This window comes from Orycteropus afer, unplaced genomic scaffold (genome assembly GCF_000298275.1).
Source record: "Orycteropus afer afer isolate SDZICR_OR568_19922 unplaced genomic scaffold, OryAfe1.0 scaffold00765, whole genome shotgun sequence".
Taxonomy (NCBI): Eukaryota; Metazoa; Chordata; class Mammalia; order Tubulidentata; family Orycteropodidae; genus Orycteropus; species Orycteropus afer.
This window is the reverse complement of record NW_006922352.1, coordinates 423,787-437,069: the sequence shown is the minus strand read 5'-3', so window position 1 is coordinate 437,069 and position 13,283 is coordinate 423,787. Positions and strand designations below refer to the sequence as shown.

General features: G+C 46.5%; 2 protein-coding genes across 2 annotated transcripts in view; both read left to right on the top strand.

Annotated features, from left to right (window-relative positions):
- LOC103211622 (sialic acid-binding Ig-like lectin 6) overlaps positions 1-2,314 on the top strand; it is a 6,936-nt gene extending 4,622 nt beyond the window's left edge. Inside the window, exons 8-9 of the mRNA XM_042783238.1 lie at positions 1,601-1,609; positions 2,129-2,314. Of these exons, the coding sequence (XP_042639172.1) occupies positions 1,601-1,609; positions 2,129-2,314 (195 nt within the window). The remainder of the gene's footprint in view (positions 1-1,600; positions 1,610-2,128) is intronic.
- Positions 2,315-9,749: 7,435 nt separating this feature from the next.
- LOC122151822 (myeloid cell surface antigen CD33-like) overlaps positions 9,750-13,283 on the top strand; it is a 9,826-nt gene continuing 6,292 nt past the window's right edge. Inside the window, exon 1 of the mRNA XM_042783237.1 lies at positions 9,750-9,930. Within this exon, the coding sequence (XP_042639171.1) occupies positions 9,750-9,930 (181 nt within the window). The remainder of the gene's footprint in view (positions 9,931-13,283) is intronic.

Genomic DNA, 13,283 nt, shown 5'->3' with positions numbered 1-13,283 from the left:
CCAGCCTTCTGGTTAGCAGTCAAGTGCCTTAGGCACTACGCTACCAGAGCTCCTTAAATAAATTAACTGCCCAGGGATACCCTGTTAATTCTAAATGCATTTAGCCATGGACTTGTGTTGGCTGCCACTGGTCATTCAAATTTCATCTTTCCTATAATTTTAGGATCTTTCTCTGTTGACTGCTTTTGCCCTTGTCAGGTTTCACATTTTGTAGCTTCTTTGAATGTTTAGTAATTTTGGAAAGGATGCTGGGCATTATGTTATATAGTTGATTATCTGGATGTTTTAGTGTTTCCTTTAAAGACTGTTGAGCCTGCCTCTGGCAGGCAGTTAATTTACTTGTGGCTTATCTTCACCCATTCAAAGCTTTTAACGACAGCTTCGTTGGGGTGAGTGTAAATTACTCTAGCCTATTCATAATTGTTCTTTTTCAAATATCATGTCTTTTCTCGGCCTTATGGCATCTCACAGCATGTTTGTGCAGCTCAAATCGTTTTGCAGATTTCCTGGAGCTCTTTCTCCAGGTTTTTTTTTATCCACTCTCCTGTAGGAGGTGGGCAGATACTGGAGAGGGTGTCTGGTTGGCACCTTTACTGCAGGACCTAGTCTCTGTTCTGTCTTGTAGTGCCAGTCCAGGAAGCAGCTACACCAACCCCATGTCAATTCATGTTTCAGAATATGTCCCTTTACAAAGTACAACTTGAAATGTTTTCATCTTCTATTTGTTTAATAACTGCTCTCCTAGAAAGCCATCAGCCGCATGACACAGGGGACTGTGTCTGCTTTCATCCTCACCCTCATCCAACACCAAACACACAACTTGATAATAAGATGGCGGGCTCCGTTGTTGGAAAGGATTGGTTTTGGCTCATGAGTCAATGGTGCATTTACAGTGCACCTAAATCTAAACTCTCTTAGCCTTGGATGTCTGTGAGAGGAGTAATGAGAGTATTATCTGTCTTAGTTCTCTAGTGCTGCTATCACAAAAATACCACAAATGAATGGCTTTCACACAGAGACATTTATTCTCTCACAGTTTAGAAGGCCAAAAACAACAACAAAAAAACCAAACTCATTGCCGTCCAGTCAATTCGACTCATAGCGACCCCTCCATGGGTTTCCTAGGCGGCATCTCTACGGAAGTGATGCTGGTGGGTTTGAACTGCCAGCTGGTTAGCAGAAAAATGCCTTAGGCACTGTGCCACCACAGCTCCTTTGTTGTTGTTGTTATGTGCCAGACCTGACTCATAGCGACCCCTCCTTGGGTTTCTGAGGCAGTATCACTACGGAAGTAGATTGCCCAACCTTCCTTCTGCCTAATGACATTGTTGTTGTTGTTATGTGCCAGACCTGACTCATAGCGACCCCTCCTTGGGTTTCTGAGGCGGTATCACTACGGAAGTAGATTGCCCAACCTTCCTTCCGAGGAGTGGCTGGTGGGTTTGAACCGCCAGCCTTCTGGTTAGCAGTCAAGTGCCTTAGGCACTATGCCACCAGAGCTCCTAGAGCTCCTTTAGAAGACAGAGTCTGAATTCGGAGACCAGCTGTAGGGAAGTCTTTCTTGCCCTGTCTCCTCTCGTCTAGGAGCTTCTCAATGCAGGGACCCTGGGTCCAAAAGACACACTCTGGTCCCAGCTCTTCTTTCTTGATGGTAGGTAGCAAGTTCCTGTTTCCGTCCTCCCTTCTCTCTCTCCTTTTATCAATTTTAAGACAAACGGTGTTGCCGGCCATACCCTAGGGAAACTGCCCTTACATGGATCAGGGCTGTGATGGGATGAAGGGTGTTGCATTCCACCCTAATCCTCTCACAGTCAGATCACATCATGGGGGACCATTATATAACTGCCAAACCACTGAGAATCAAGACCCAGCCCCGTTGACATATTTTTTTGGGGGTGGGGACACAATTCAATCCATGACAATATCCACTCTACAGCACTTTTTGAGACCATGATGGGGTTAGTACGATCACTCACTATGGGCTGGCCAATCTGAATTATTACGTATTTTTGAATAAGTGAATGGATAAATGACAAAAATTTAAGCAGCCCCCAATTCTCTACTCCTTAGCTGCTTTCTCCTAGACCCCACTGGCCTGCTCTGAATCCACTCTCTTCCATCCACGCAGGGACACAGGCACAAGTTCCAGAGAGTCTTCCCTTCAGACCACCCGGCCTCTGCTGGGGCCGGCCCCATCTCAGGAGAGGAACCGGAGCTCCACTATGCCTCTCTGAACTTCCACAAGCTGAAGCTGCAGGAACAAAACAGCACCAGTACTGACTACTCAGAGATAAAGATAATGAGGAGCAGCTAGAGCCCACTGCCTTGAGTGGACTTCTTAGTGAAGTATATCTACTTTTGTAAAGAGACTTACAGCCTTGGAAACCCAGTGGGGGTCACTATGAGTTGGAATCAACTCAATGGCAGTGGGTTGGCTGGTTTTTTTTTTTTCTGACGTATGTGGAAAACCACAGGATTTGTGTCCAAGAGACCTGCGTTCAAATCCATCTATGTCACTTGTTGAGCAAGTCACTTTATATATCTGTGCTTCACGTCACTGTTCTGTAAAGCAGGAAAGTAAGTCCCATATAACCAGGTTATTCGTAGTCTCTGGGTGGTGCTAATGATCGAGTGTTTGACTCCTAACCAAAAGATTGGTGGTTCAAACCCACCCAGAGACACTTTGAAGGAAAGCCCTGAGAGTCGGCTTCCAAAAGGTCACAGCCTTGAAAGCCCTATGGAATGCTGTCCTGTCTGCGCCTGTGGTCTCACCATGAGTTGGAATCAACTTGATGGCAACAGGTAACCAGGTTATGGTGAAAGGTCCATGCAAGAGCACATACAAAACAGCTCACAAAAGTCCTGACACAAAACATGTAGTCAACGAATGCTAGTTTCTTCTCTGAACAGGAAGTTTCTGCTGACAATTTGTCCTAAGTCTTGTAGGGACAAGTCCCAGGGGCCACAGCACCAGCTATCTGTGTCACTTCCATCTCAAACCTCTTCCATGACTCACCCAAATAATGTTCATATTCTTCATTTTTCTAGTCAAGACGACAAGACCTCGCCAACCCCATTTCTCACCAGTCACCCATATTCCCTGTCAATTCCAGTAGTTTCCTCTTAGATCTCCCAGCTTCTGTTCCTTCAGTGAAGCTGGAGAACATTGATGAAAACCAATGATGAAGGGAAATTCTTAAGAGAAGCCAGAGGTGGAGGTGGGGGTGACCGATTATATCGAAAAGACCACAGTTAAGACTGACAGCTGATTCATTAGCAGTGATATTGGAAGTCTGAACACAGTGGAAAGACATCGTTCATTTCCTGAGTGAAAGAAATGTTCATTTAGAAATAATACACAATGAAAATGTTTTAAGACTTAAGGTGAAATAAAGATATTTTTAACAAAAATAACTATCCACTCCCATAAATTTGAAAAATTTAATGGAAATGGACAAATATGAAGGAGCCCTGGTGACACAGTGGTTAAACAACTTGGCTGCTAACCAGAAAGTTGGTGGTTCAAACACACCAGCCACTCAGTGGGAGAAAAATGTGGCAGTCTGCTTCCATAGAGATTTACAGCCTTGAAAACCCTATGGGGCAGTTCTATTCTGTCCTACAGGGTTGCTATGAGTTGGAATTGACCTGATGGCAGTGGGTTTTGGACAAATATGGAAAAATATGTTACCCAGATCTTTAGCCATGACTCAGTGTGGATCCATGTTTCTGGCCATCTCTGAGTTCAGATGAAAGGAACAACCAAATGTATGGATGAAATTCTGCCACTAGGATAATTTCCCTTCAGCACTGTCTTTCAGGCTTACTGGGCTTGGTTTTATGACAGTCTGCTTCCAGCTAAGGCAGCGTATTGTGCAGAACCACTGGCAAAGCAAGTGTAATGCTTTTCCCCTCAGACAGACAATGGTTATAAAGAACTGTGCAGGAGGTCATAGGTGTTATTTCATATGAATAAGACAATACACCAGGAATCTGTGCCACCTACTTAGGATTTGATTTCTTTGTGCTTTAGGAATTGCTGCAGCCTAGTGTCTTGTACACATTTCACTTAATAATGGATTTCTGCTATACATGCCCAACCTTTTGGGTTGCAGAGTCATGGAACACCTGATTCATGATAAGGAGCTCTGGTGCCATAGTGAATAAGGCATCTGGCTGCTAACCAGAAGGTCAGCTGTTCAAACCCACCAGCTGGTCCATGGAAGGAAGATGGGGCAATCTACTCCCATAAACATTTACAGCCTCCGAAACCCAATGGGAGGGTGACTATGAGTCTGACTCGACTTGATGGCAGGGATTTTGTTTGTTTGAACTTGTGATGGACAGTTCAGATCATATATTCATTTAATGTCCTATGGCCAGGCATTCAGTCTCTATCATGGTCCAGTTAGGAGCTCTTAAAGGGACTACTGTGTTTGGAAAAAAGAAAAACAAAAATGTAATTTTTAACAAAAAACCCAGAGTTCTGCCCCACGGGGTTCATCAGAGACTGCATGCAACGTTCTTAGTTGCCACAGACACTTCAAGTATGATTTGATACTCTGAGTTACAAACCCCAAGTTGTGAAATTTTTATGCTACAGTCTGGACCTGTTTCAGAGTCTGCTTGTCACTGGAATTATTTCAAAAGTTAAGGGGTATATTTGGTAAACACATTAGAGCAGCTGATTCGATATAGTATAGAGCCCCTCTGTGGTGGTTATGTTTGTGTGTCAACTTGGCTGGGCAGCTGGTGGTAGTTATTCCCCATGACACTGGCAATCAACTCCATGGTGGGATCTACCACAAGCAGCTGCCTTTGGGATGTGATCTGCTTCCTGTATATAAGGAGAAGCCTTGGGAATGGTCTCTAGCCTGTGGCACGCTTGGACCCTGCATGGAGCCGGGTCGTTGCTCAGCAGCCTGCCATGCTCTGCTGACCTTGGGACTTAGAGTGGACTTAAGTTAATGGCCTGCCGTGTGGTTTGGTAACATCGGGACTGTTCCTTTTGACTTGTCAACCTTGGGGCTTCTCAGCCTCAGCAGCCAGCAGCTGTCTGAGTGAAGAAACGCCTCTAGCTCCAGTGGGCCGGGAGCAGAGGCAGAGCTGGACTCCGAGGTTGAGGGGCTTTCCCCAGCTCGCAGAGCCTGGCACTTTGAACTTGGACTTAAAGCCTCCAAATTGTAAGAATAAACTGTTTGTTAGGCCATCCCATTTGTGGTATATTCCTGCCAGAGCGGCACTAGGGAACCAAAACACCCTCAAAAATCCCAATTCTGTAGGTTGCCTATTTCGTGACCTAAGAGATAAGACCTGAGTTTATAACTTGCTTTGGGTCAGTTTTTCCAGCACAGTTTGAATCAGACTGTCCACCACTCAGTCTTTGTCATCATCATTGTTACCATAGCAATGAGTAACAGCAGTTCCTTGGTCCTTCCAGGGACATGCTCCATAGTCTGTTCATTACAGCCAACCACAAGTGACCACTTAATTAACCATGATGTCATGGCTTGTGGAATTATATGAAACATTTGAGGAAGACATAAGACCAAGGTTTCCCAAGCTTTTTTAGTAAATGGAGAATGAAGGAACTTCATTTTGTGAGGTAGGGTGTAAGCCTGATACATAAACCCAACCAGGGCATCACAAGAAAAGAAAGTTGCAGACCAGTACCCTTCATGAACACAGAAAAACCCTAATGCCTGGTGGAACCACTGAGACTGTGGCCCCTAGCTGCCCTTCGGGTCTGGAACTGAACCCACACCTCTGGCTTCCAGCCGAACAAAAGACAGGCATAGGAGTTGAACATGTACCTGAGGTAGATACACTCCTTGGAGAGAACAATCATGGGAGAAAGAAGGGCTGTTTGTGCACAGGAAGACAGCTCAGGGGCAGAAGTGCATGAAGGGATGGACACAGGGAAGAGCTAACTGTTGGGAAGAAGTGGGAGGGGAGCTGTTGCATTGTGGGAAATTGTGGTCAATGTCATGAGACAAGGTGTATGTGAACTGTATGGAAAGTCAATTTGCTCTGTACATTTTCACCCAAATCACAATTAAAAAAAAGAGAATACAAAAACAAAAAAAAGAAAAACTTTTACGTAAGTATGAGCAAACTTAATCTAACATGTATTACATATGTATAATGTATCATGACCAAATGGAGTTTAACATTCAAAAATCAGTATCATTGACCACATTCACATCATAAGAGGAAAGAAGTCATGCCTGTCTCTCAATTACTGCAGAAAAAGCATTTGAAAAAAATTTTTGATTTTTTTAAAACCCAATGACACAGAACTAGAAGAAAACTTCAATCTATTATGAAAGTGGCCAGACAACACCATCTGACTTCCCCTAACTTCACAAGGGGAAAACCAAAAAACTGACTCACAGTGGCCCCTCCTTGGGTTTCTGAAGGGGGAGATATGCCTGCCCTCTGCTTCGCAGGAGTCAGCCACGGGCTGGTGATGCTGAGAATCACACTCACAGGGGGAAAGTGTGACATTGTCAGCATGCAGCCCCAGGCTGACTCCTGCCAAGCAGAGGGCAGGCATACCTCCACCGCCAAAGTTTTCATCGATTCCGACACCAGCTGTCCCTCCCACCACACTCTCTGCTCCTCTGCTGAGTTTGATAATTTGTGGCAATGGCCACACAGAATTCACAGATAATGGTCATGATTTTGGAGTTTATTAGAGAAGCAACAGGTTGCAATGCGGGTTCAGGAACCCTCAGGACACAGTTCTTCCATCAGGACAGCATCTTCTCAGCCATGGTCTCAGGCATGACCCTCTCAGTCTCTTGATCCCTCAGCCCCTCGAGAACCTTGGAACCGTCAGTCTGGCCTCTGCCCTGCTCAGGCAAGTGGTACAAAGCTCTCTAGCTCCACTAACAAGTACCTAGGAGCTCTGGTGGCATAGTGCCTAAGGCACTTGACTGCTAACCAGAAGGCTGGTGGTTCAAACCCAGCAGCCACTCCTGGGAAGGAAGGTTGGGCAATCTACTTCCGTAGTGATACCGCCTGGGAAACCCAAGGAGGGGTCGCTATGAGTCGGGTCGACTCGACAGCACAGAACAACAGTAAGGGACTCCTCCACCAGTACCTCGGCACCAAGGCCGTCAGCTCTGCAAATCAAGTGCAGGAGCACCCTCGTCTGCCAGCAGGCCTCTTCCTGAAGTGCTCAGCTTCTCTCTCTGTGCCCGGGACGCCCACCACACTGTCTCCTGCCTCGCTGTCTCTGCTTCTCTGCCACCGTGTCTCATTGTCTCACACTATCTCTTGCGCTAAAGTTTTCTCTCTGTGTCCCGGGTCTAGGAGGCAGGAATCCTGGGTCCAAAGGACTTGCTCCACTCTTAGCTCTTCCTTCTTGGCGGCAGAGAGGTCCCCTGTTTCCACCTCTGGGGTGGCTCATTTTAAGCATAGCAGGATGGCAAAACTGACCAATCCCCTCCTTAGGGTTCCAGACACCTTATTTTCATAGTCCTGCCCCCACAAACATTCCATGTATCTTTGTATTATTAGCGAGCTGTCCAATCCCCTTGGTGGGCCACCAGCACCTTATTTCCATAGTCTCGATCAATCATTTGGTGGGAGTTATAAGAATGTTACCAGAAAGGCCATATAAAAGCTATTCATCACATCACACTCATCAAAGGCATATATGAAAAGCCTGCATCTAGTCTCATACTTGGTGAAATATTGAAAACTTTCCCCAGTCAAGTCATAGAACTGTGACAGATGAGAGCATATTCCTGTTTTAAGCTACTAAGGCAAGAATATCTGTTCTCACTACTTCTATTCAACATTTTACTCTCATTTACAGTGAAATCCATTAAGATAGAGAAATAAAAGGCAGTCAGCTGAAAAAAAAATGAAAACTTCCTGGTGACATGATTATGATTGCAGAAAATTCTGAAAAATCTACAAAAGAAATTTTTATGCAAATTAAAAGGCATAGAAAAGTTAGAAGAAAAATTCACCCAGTGAGGGTAGTGACACTGTAACGTCCAAAGATAGACCATACGAAGCTTTGGCACCCGTGTCTAGGTGTCTGGGAACAGTCGGTCTTTTGCTACTCCTTCTCAGAACCTAGTCACTATGCTGAGAGGAGTCCAAAGTCCACAAAGAGGCCATGTGCAGGCTCTCTGGTCAAATCCTAGCTGAGCTTCCTGCAGATAGCAAGTATTAACGGCCAGCTACTTGAGTGGCCTATCTTGGTATCTAACCCACATGATTTATCCCCAGCTGCCACCGTAAGACCCCAAGTGACAACCACCCAGCTACGCCCAGTCAAGTCATAGATCTGCGAAAGATGACAGCATATTCCTCTTTTAAGCTACTAAGTTTTGGAATGGTTTCTCAGGTAGCAACACATGACTAAAACAACCATGTCCTGATGATAGGAATAGAACTTTTCACCACCACATTGGGAAACCATTTGGAAAACTTTAGTAAGTGATTCCGTTGTTACATATTTTATAACAGAAATGCATGTATGGGGCATCAAAAACCAAACACAAGAGTTTTTATAGCAGTGCTCTTCATAAGAGCCCCAAACTAGAAATAACTCAAAAGTTTATCAAAAGTAGGTCAGTCTAGCTAGCCACCATATATGTACATACATGCTTATTAGGAATACTTCATAGCATTAAGAATTAGCAAATTACTGATACACACACCAACCCAGATGAATCTTAGAAATAAAACTTTGAGCACCAGAAGGCAAAAGTATATACTGTAATATTCCAATTATATAAAGTATTGTCCCCAAGGACAATACTTGCTTCTCATTCAAAGTGAGAGGGAGACATATGGGACTTGGAGAACAAAGGGAGAAGCTGTCTCAAGGACTGGAGAAGATGTAACTCCCAGAGACATATATAAGAGTTCTGTTTATCTTCCCCTAGCTTTGATCCAGGAGCTCTGGTAGCATAGTGCCTAAGGCACTTGACTGCTAACCAGAAGGTTGGAAGTTCAAACCCACCAGCCACTCCTTAGAAGGAAGGTTGGGCAATCTACTTCCGTAGTGATACTGCCTCGGAAACCCAAGGAGGGGTCGCTAGGAGTTGGGGGCAACTCGACGGCAAATAACAATGACAACAACAACAGATCCTTCTCAGTACAATAAAAAAAAAAAAAAAAAAAAAAAAAAACAAACACACAAAAAAAAAAAAAAAACAGGAATACAAAATATTCAGATCATAAATGAAGGAGTAAAACTTCTTTTGCTCATACATAGCATGGTTGTGTGCATAGAAAATTTAAAGTTACCCACAAAGATACCCACCAAAAAAATGCAAACTCATTGCCATTGAGTTGACTCTGTCTCTTGACCAACAGTTCCTTCTTGGGCAGCAGAGACGCCTGGAGGAGAACAAGGGGTCATATTTCTTTGTGGTGGAGACAGGAAGTACTGTGAAATATTCTTACACGTCTAACCAGCTGTGCATGTGACAGGAAAGGATTAGTGCCAAGAGAGGCCGGACGGTGGCTCATGGCCCCCAGCGCAGGGATAGGGCCTCCGGCACCTCATGGTGGGGGTGAAGCTCACTGGACTCAGGGGGAGGAGCTGGATCAGAACCGGAAGCTGTTCTCAGGGACACAACTTGGAATAGCTCCCTCTCGATCGTGCATCTCTCCCTCTCCCCCCGAGCTCTGACACAGACAACCTACACCCAGATTCTGGGGACCCTGGAATATGGCCACCCCAGGAACTTGACCTGCATTGTCCCCTAGTCCAGCGAGCAATGGCTGTCCCCATCTTCTCCTGCACAAGGACCTCCATTCCCCCCAGCCCTAGGAATCCTGAAATCCCCCACTCTTCAGTGCTCACCCTCATGTCATGGCTCCAGGACCACAGCACCGACCTCACCTGTCAGCTGACCTTCCCTGGAGTTGTTGTGACTGTGAAGAGGACTCTCCAGCTCGGTGTGTCCTACGAGAGTTGGGCTGAGATGCCAGGGTTCCTGTTAGGGAGCTCTGGTAGCATAGTGGCTAAGGCATTTGACTGCTTACCAGAAGGCTGGCGGTTCAAACCCACCAGCCACTCCTCGGAAGGAAGATGGGGCAATCTACTTCCGTAGTGATACTGCCTTGGAAACCCAAGGAGGGCTCGCTATGAGTCGGGTCTGACTCGACGGCACATAACAACAACCACAACAACAACTGAAGAAAGCAGGGCTGGGACAGGGTTTGTCAACCTCAAACACTAGGTGTCAGGTCCTGGAATCTGGGCTGAGAGGGGATAAGAGGATGCCTGCCCCCAACCCTTTCCCACTGATGCAGCCACTAAGGGTGTAGGACCAATGTCCACCCGCCCTTCCCCCCGATGTGTCTTTCTGTCCCAGACTTTCCATGGAACATGACCATAATCCGTAAATGTCTTCTGTTGAAATGGCACAGGTGGGAATTACCTCCTCTCCCTGGGGCTGTTGGGAGCAGGGGCAAGGCCAGGGTTCCCCACCTCACCCTAACACCCTAACACCCTGGCGACCACAGACCCCTCATTGGTAAACCCGAGGTCCCTCTCCATCCTCACCTCTCCAGCTGCTGGGAGTCTCTGCCCCACTTACCCCTCACTCCCCTGACTCCCCGACACACGCGCCGAGGCAGAGGACGGGGGAGCGCCTGGGAGGATGGTGCGGACCACGAGGGGGCTTGCAGGCCAATGGAAGACTCCAGAAGCTTTGGAATGGACAGGAGACATGATAGGACTCCCCGTGGCTGTTCTGTTAAGAATAAACCTGATTGGGACCAGGACAACAACAGAGAGGTTGGGCTCCAGGAGGCTTGGACCAGGAGGTAGTGTTGGTCACTAGGATACACGTTTAGCTATATTTGAAGATCAAGCTAGCAGGACTTTCTAATGGCTACGAGGATTGCGAGAAAGAGAAGAGCAAGGATGACACCAGGAAGTTGTCCCTGAGTAGCCGTTTTCAAAGCCAGGAGGGAAGCAACATCAAAGTTCTCTCCGATGCTGACAGTAACCCTTCCGTTTTCATTCTTCCGCTTATCAAGACCCTTGTGATTACGTTATGCCACCAGCATGATCTACCTGTCTCCAGATACATAATCCAATCACATCTGCAGAATCTCTTTGACCACCTACATAAGGTAACATATTCACAGGTTCTAGAGGTCAGGACGTGGACATCGTGAGGGGCTTTCCTTACCACATCTCCGCATAAGGGCTAAGCATTATCAGTGTTAAATATTTAGGGAAATAAAGAAACAAAGGAGGAATCAGAGGGGCTAGAAGGTGTAGAAGGAAATGAGGGTTCTGTTTACCACACCATCCCGGTTCCCTTCTCGGATCTACTGCCCACTGCCCTGAAGCGACCCCTTTCTTCCTTCCGGTCAGAGTCACTAGCAGGAGTCAAGTCAGATGGGAAGACATCTGCCTCCTCCTGCTTCTTTTATTTTTATTTTTATTGTGATTTGGATGAACGTTTACAGAGCAAATTCATTTTCCATACAGCAGTTCATACACACTTTGTTTCATGACGTTGACTGCAATTCCCCACAATGTGACAGCTTCCTTCCCACCGCCTCCCTGTCGTTACCTCTTCCCTGCGTCCTTCTTTCCTATGCACTCCTGCCCCCTGAGCTGTCTCCCTGTGCAAACACTGCCCTTCTGTTCTCCCAGGATTGATCATTCTAAGGAGTGTATCTACCTGATGTAAATGTTCACCCCATGTTTCTGTCTGTTGTTTGGCTGGAAGCCAGGGGAGTGAGTTCGATTCCACACCTGAAGGGGAACCAGGGGCCATGGTCTCGCGGTCTCACCAGGCTCTCGCAGACAGTGAGCCTGATCCTTTTTATGATTCTGAGTTTTGTTGCACCTTGTTTTCCCACTCCACCCGGGATCTCCTGCACTGACCCGCCTCCTTCTGTGTTTGACGCAGCTCCAGGCGAGAGAGAGACAACAGCCCATGGAGTCCGTGACGGGGTCCCCGGCTGAGACGGCGGGGCTGCTAGCTCTGTGCTGCCTGGTTTGGGACGAGCGAGAGGACTGGCTGTGACCTAGATTCCGAGAGGTGAAGAAGGAAGGCTCCAAACCACAGAATCCTGTTTTGAGTGGGCAGTTGTCGCTCTGTTCCCAGGTCAAGGAGGAAGCCGCGGTCTGTGACGGAGGAACAGGGAACAGAGAACTCTCCTTAGTTCCATCTCTGCGTTTTCCAGAGGCGCTCAATGAGTTCCTATGACCTTCATACGCCCTGAATGGCCTCATCCATCTCTTTCCTCCTTGCTCTGTCCTCCCACGTCCTGACACACTGCATGGTCATCTCATGTGTCCCACGTTTTTGGGGATAGAGCCTGGTGTTCTGTAAAAGATGCTCTTTAGAGAGTGTGTTAGATTGGGTTCTCTAGAGAAACACAAAAACCAACACAGCATGTAGAGAGAGAGAGAAATTTATCTTAGGAAAATGGCTCACAAACGTATAGAAGCCGGCAAGTCCAAAGTCCCTGGAGGAAACTTCGGGCTGGTGGCAGCCTTAGCTTCCATAAGCGCAGGGGGTGGAGCAATTCCAGGCTGGCAGGCAGTACACTGGTTGTTGACTCCAACAAAAGACGAATCCAAGATCTCCAGGCCGAGCGGTGGGCTGCTCCCTCAGGAAGTTTGTAGTCCGCACACCAGGGTTCCAATCCCTCAAAGAATGTCTCTCTTCCCAGGATGTCCCTGCATATCTTGGAAGCAGGCCACACCCCTAGGGAAACTCCCCTTGGGCAGACTGCCCACTCAGAACACAGTCATCCGATCCCATCATGGGAACAACCACACCGAACTGCGTCCAGCCAAGCTGACACACAGCTCCAACTATCACAGAGAGTAAAAATAAAAAGACACAGACTGGGAGAAAATATAAGCAAAGTACATAGCTCACAAGTGACTTATATCCACCATATATGAAGGACTTTCAAAACAAAACAAGAAGCAAGCAAAAAAAAAAAGTTAAAAATAGGCAAAAGATAGGATCTTACACTTCACCAAAGAAGAGAAACACGTGGCAGATAAGTACATTTAAATTAAGATATTACAAATTAAATCACGAGAAACCACTGCACGGTTTTTAGGATGAATCATAAAGTGAACAAACAAACCAACAAACCCTGATGATTCGAAGAGAGGATGTGGAGCAACCAGAACACTTATTTACCCTGGTGACCACAAAAATTTAAAAAACGCCCCACTGCCACTGAGTCAATTCCAACTAATAAAGACCCTGTAGTAGCATAGTGACTAAGACACTTGCCTGCTAACCAGACGGCTGGCGGTTCAA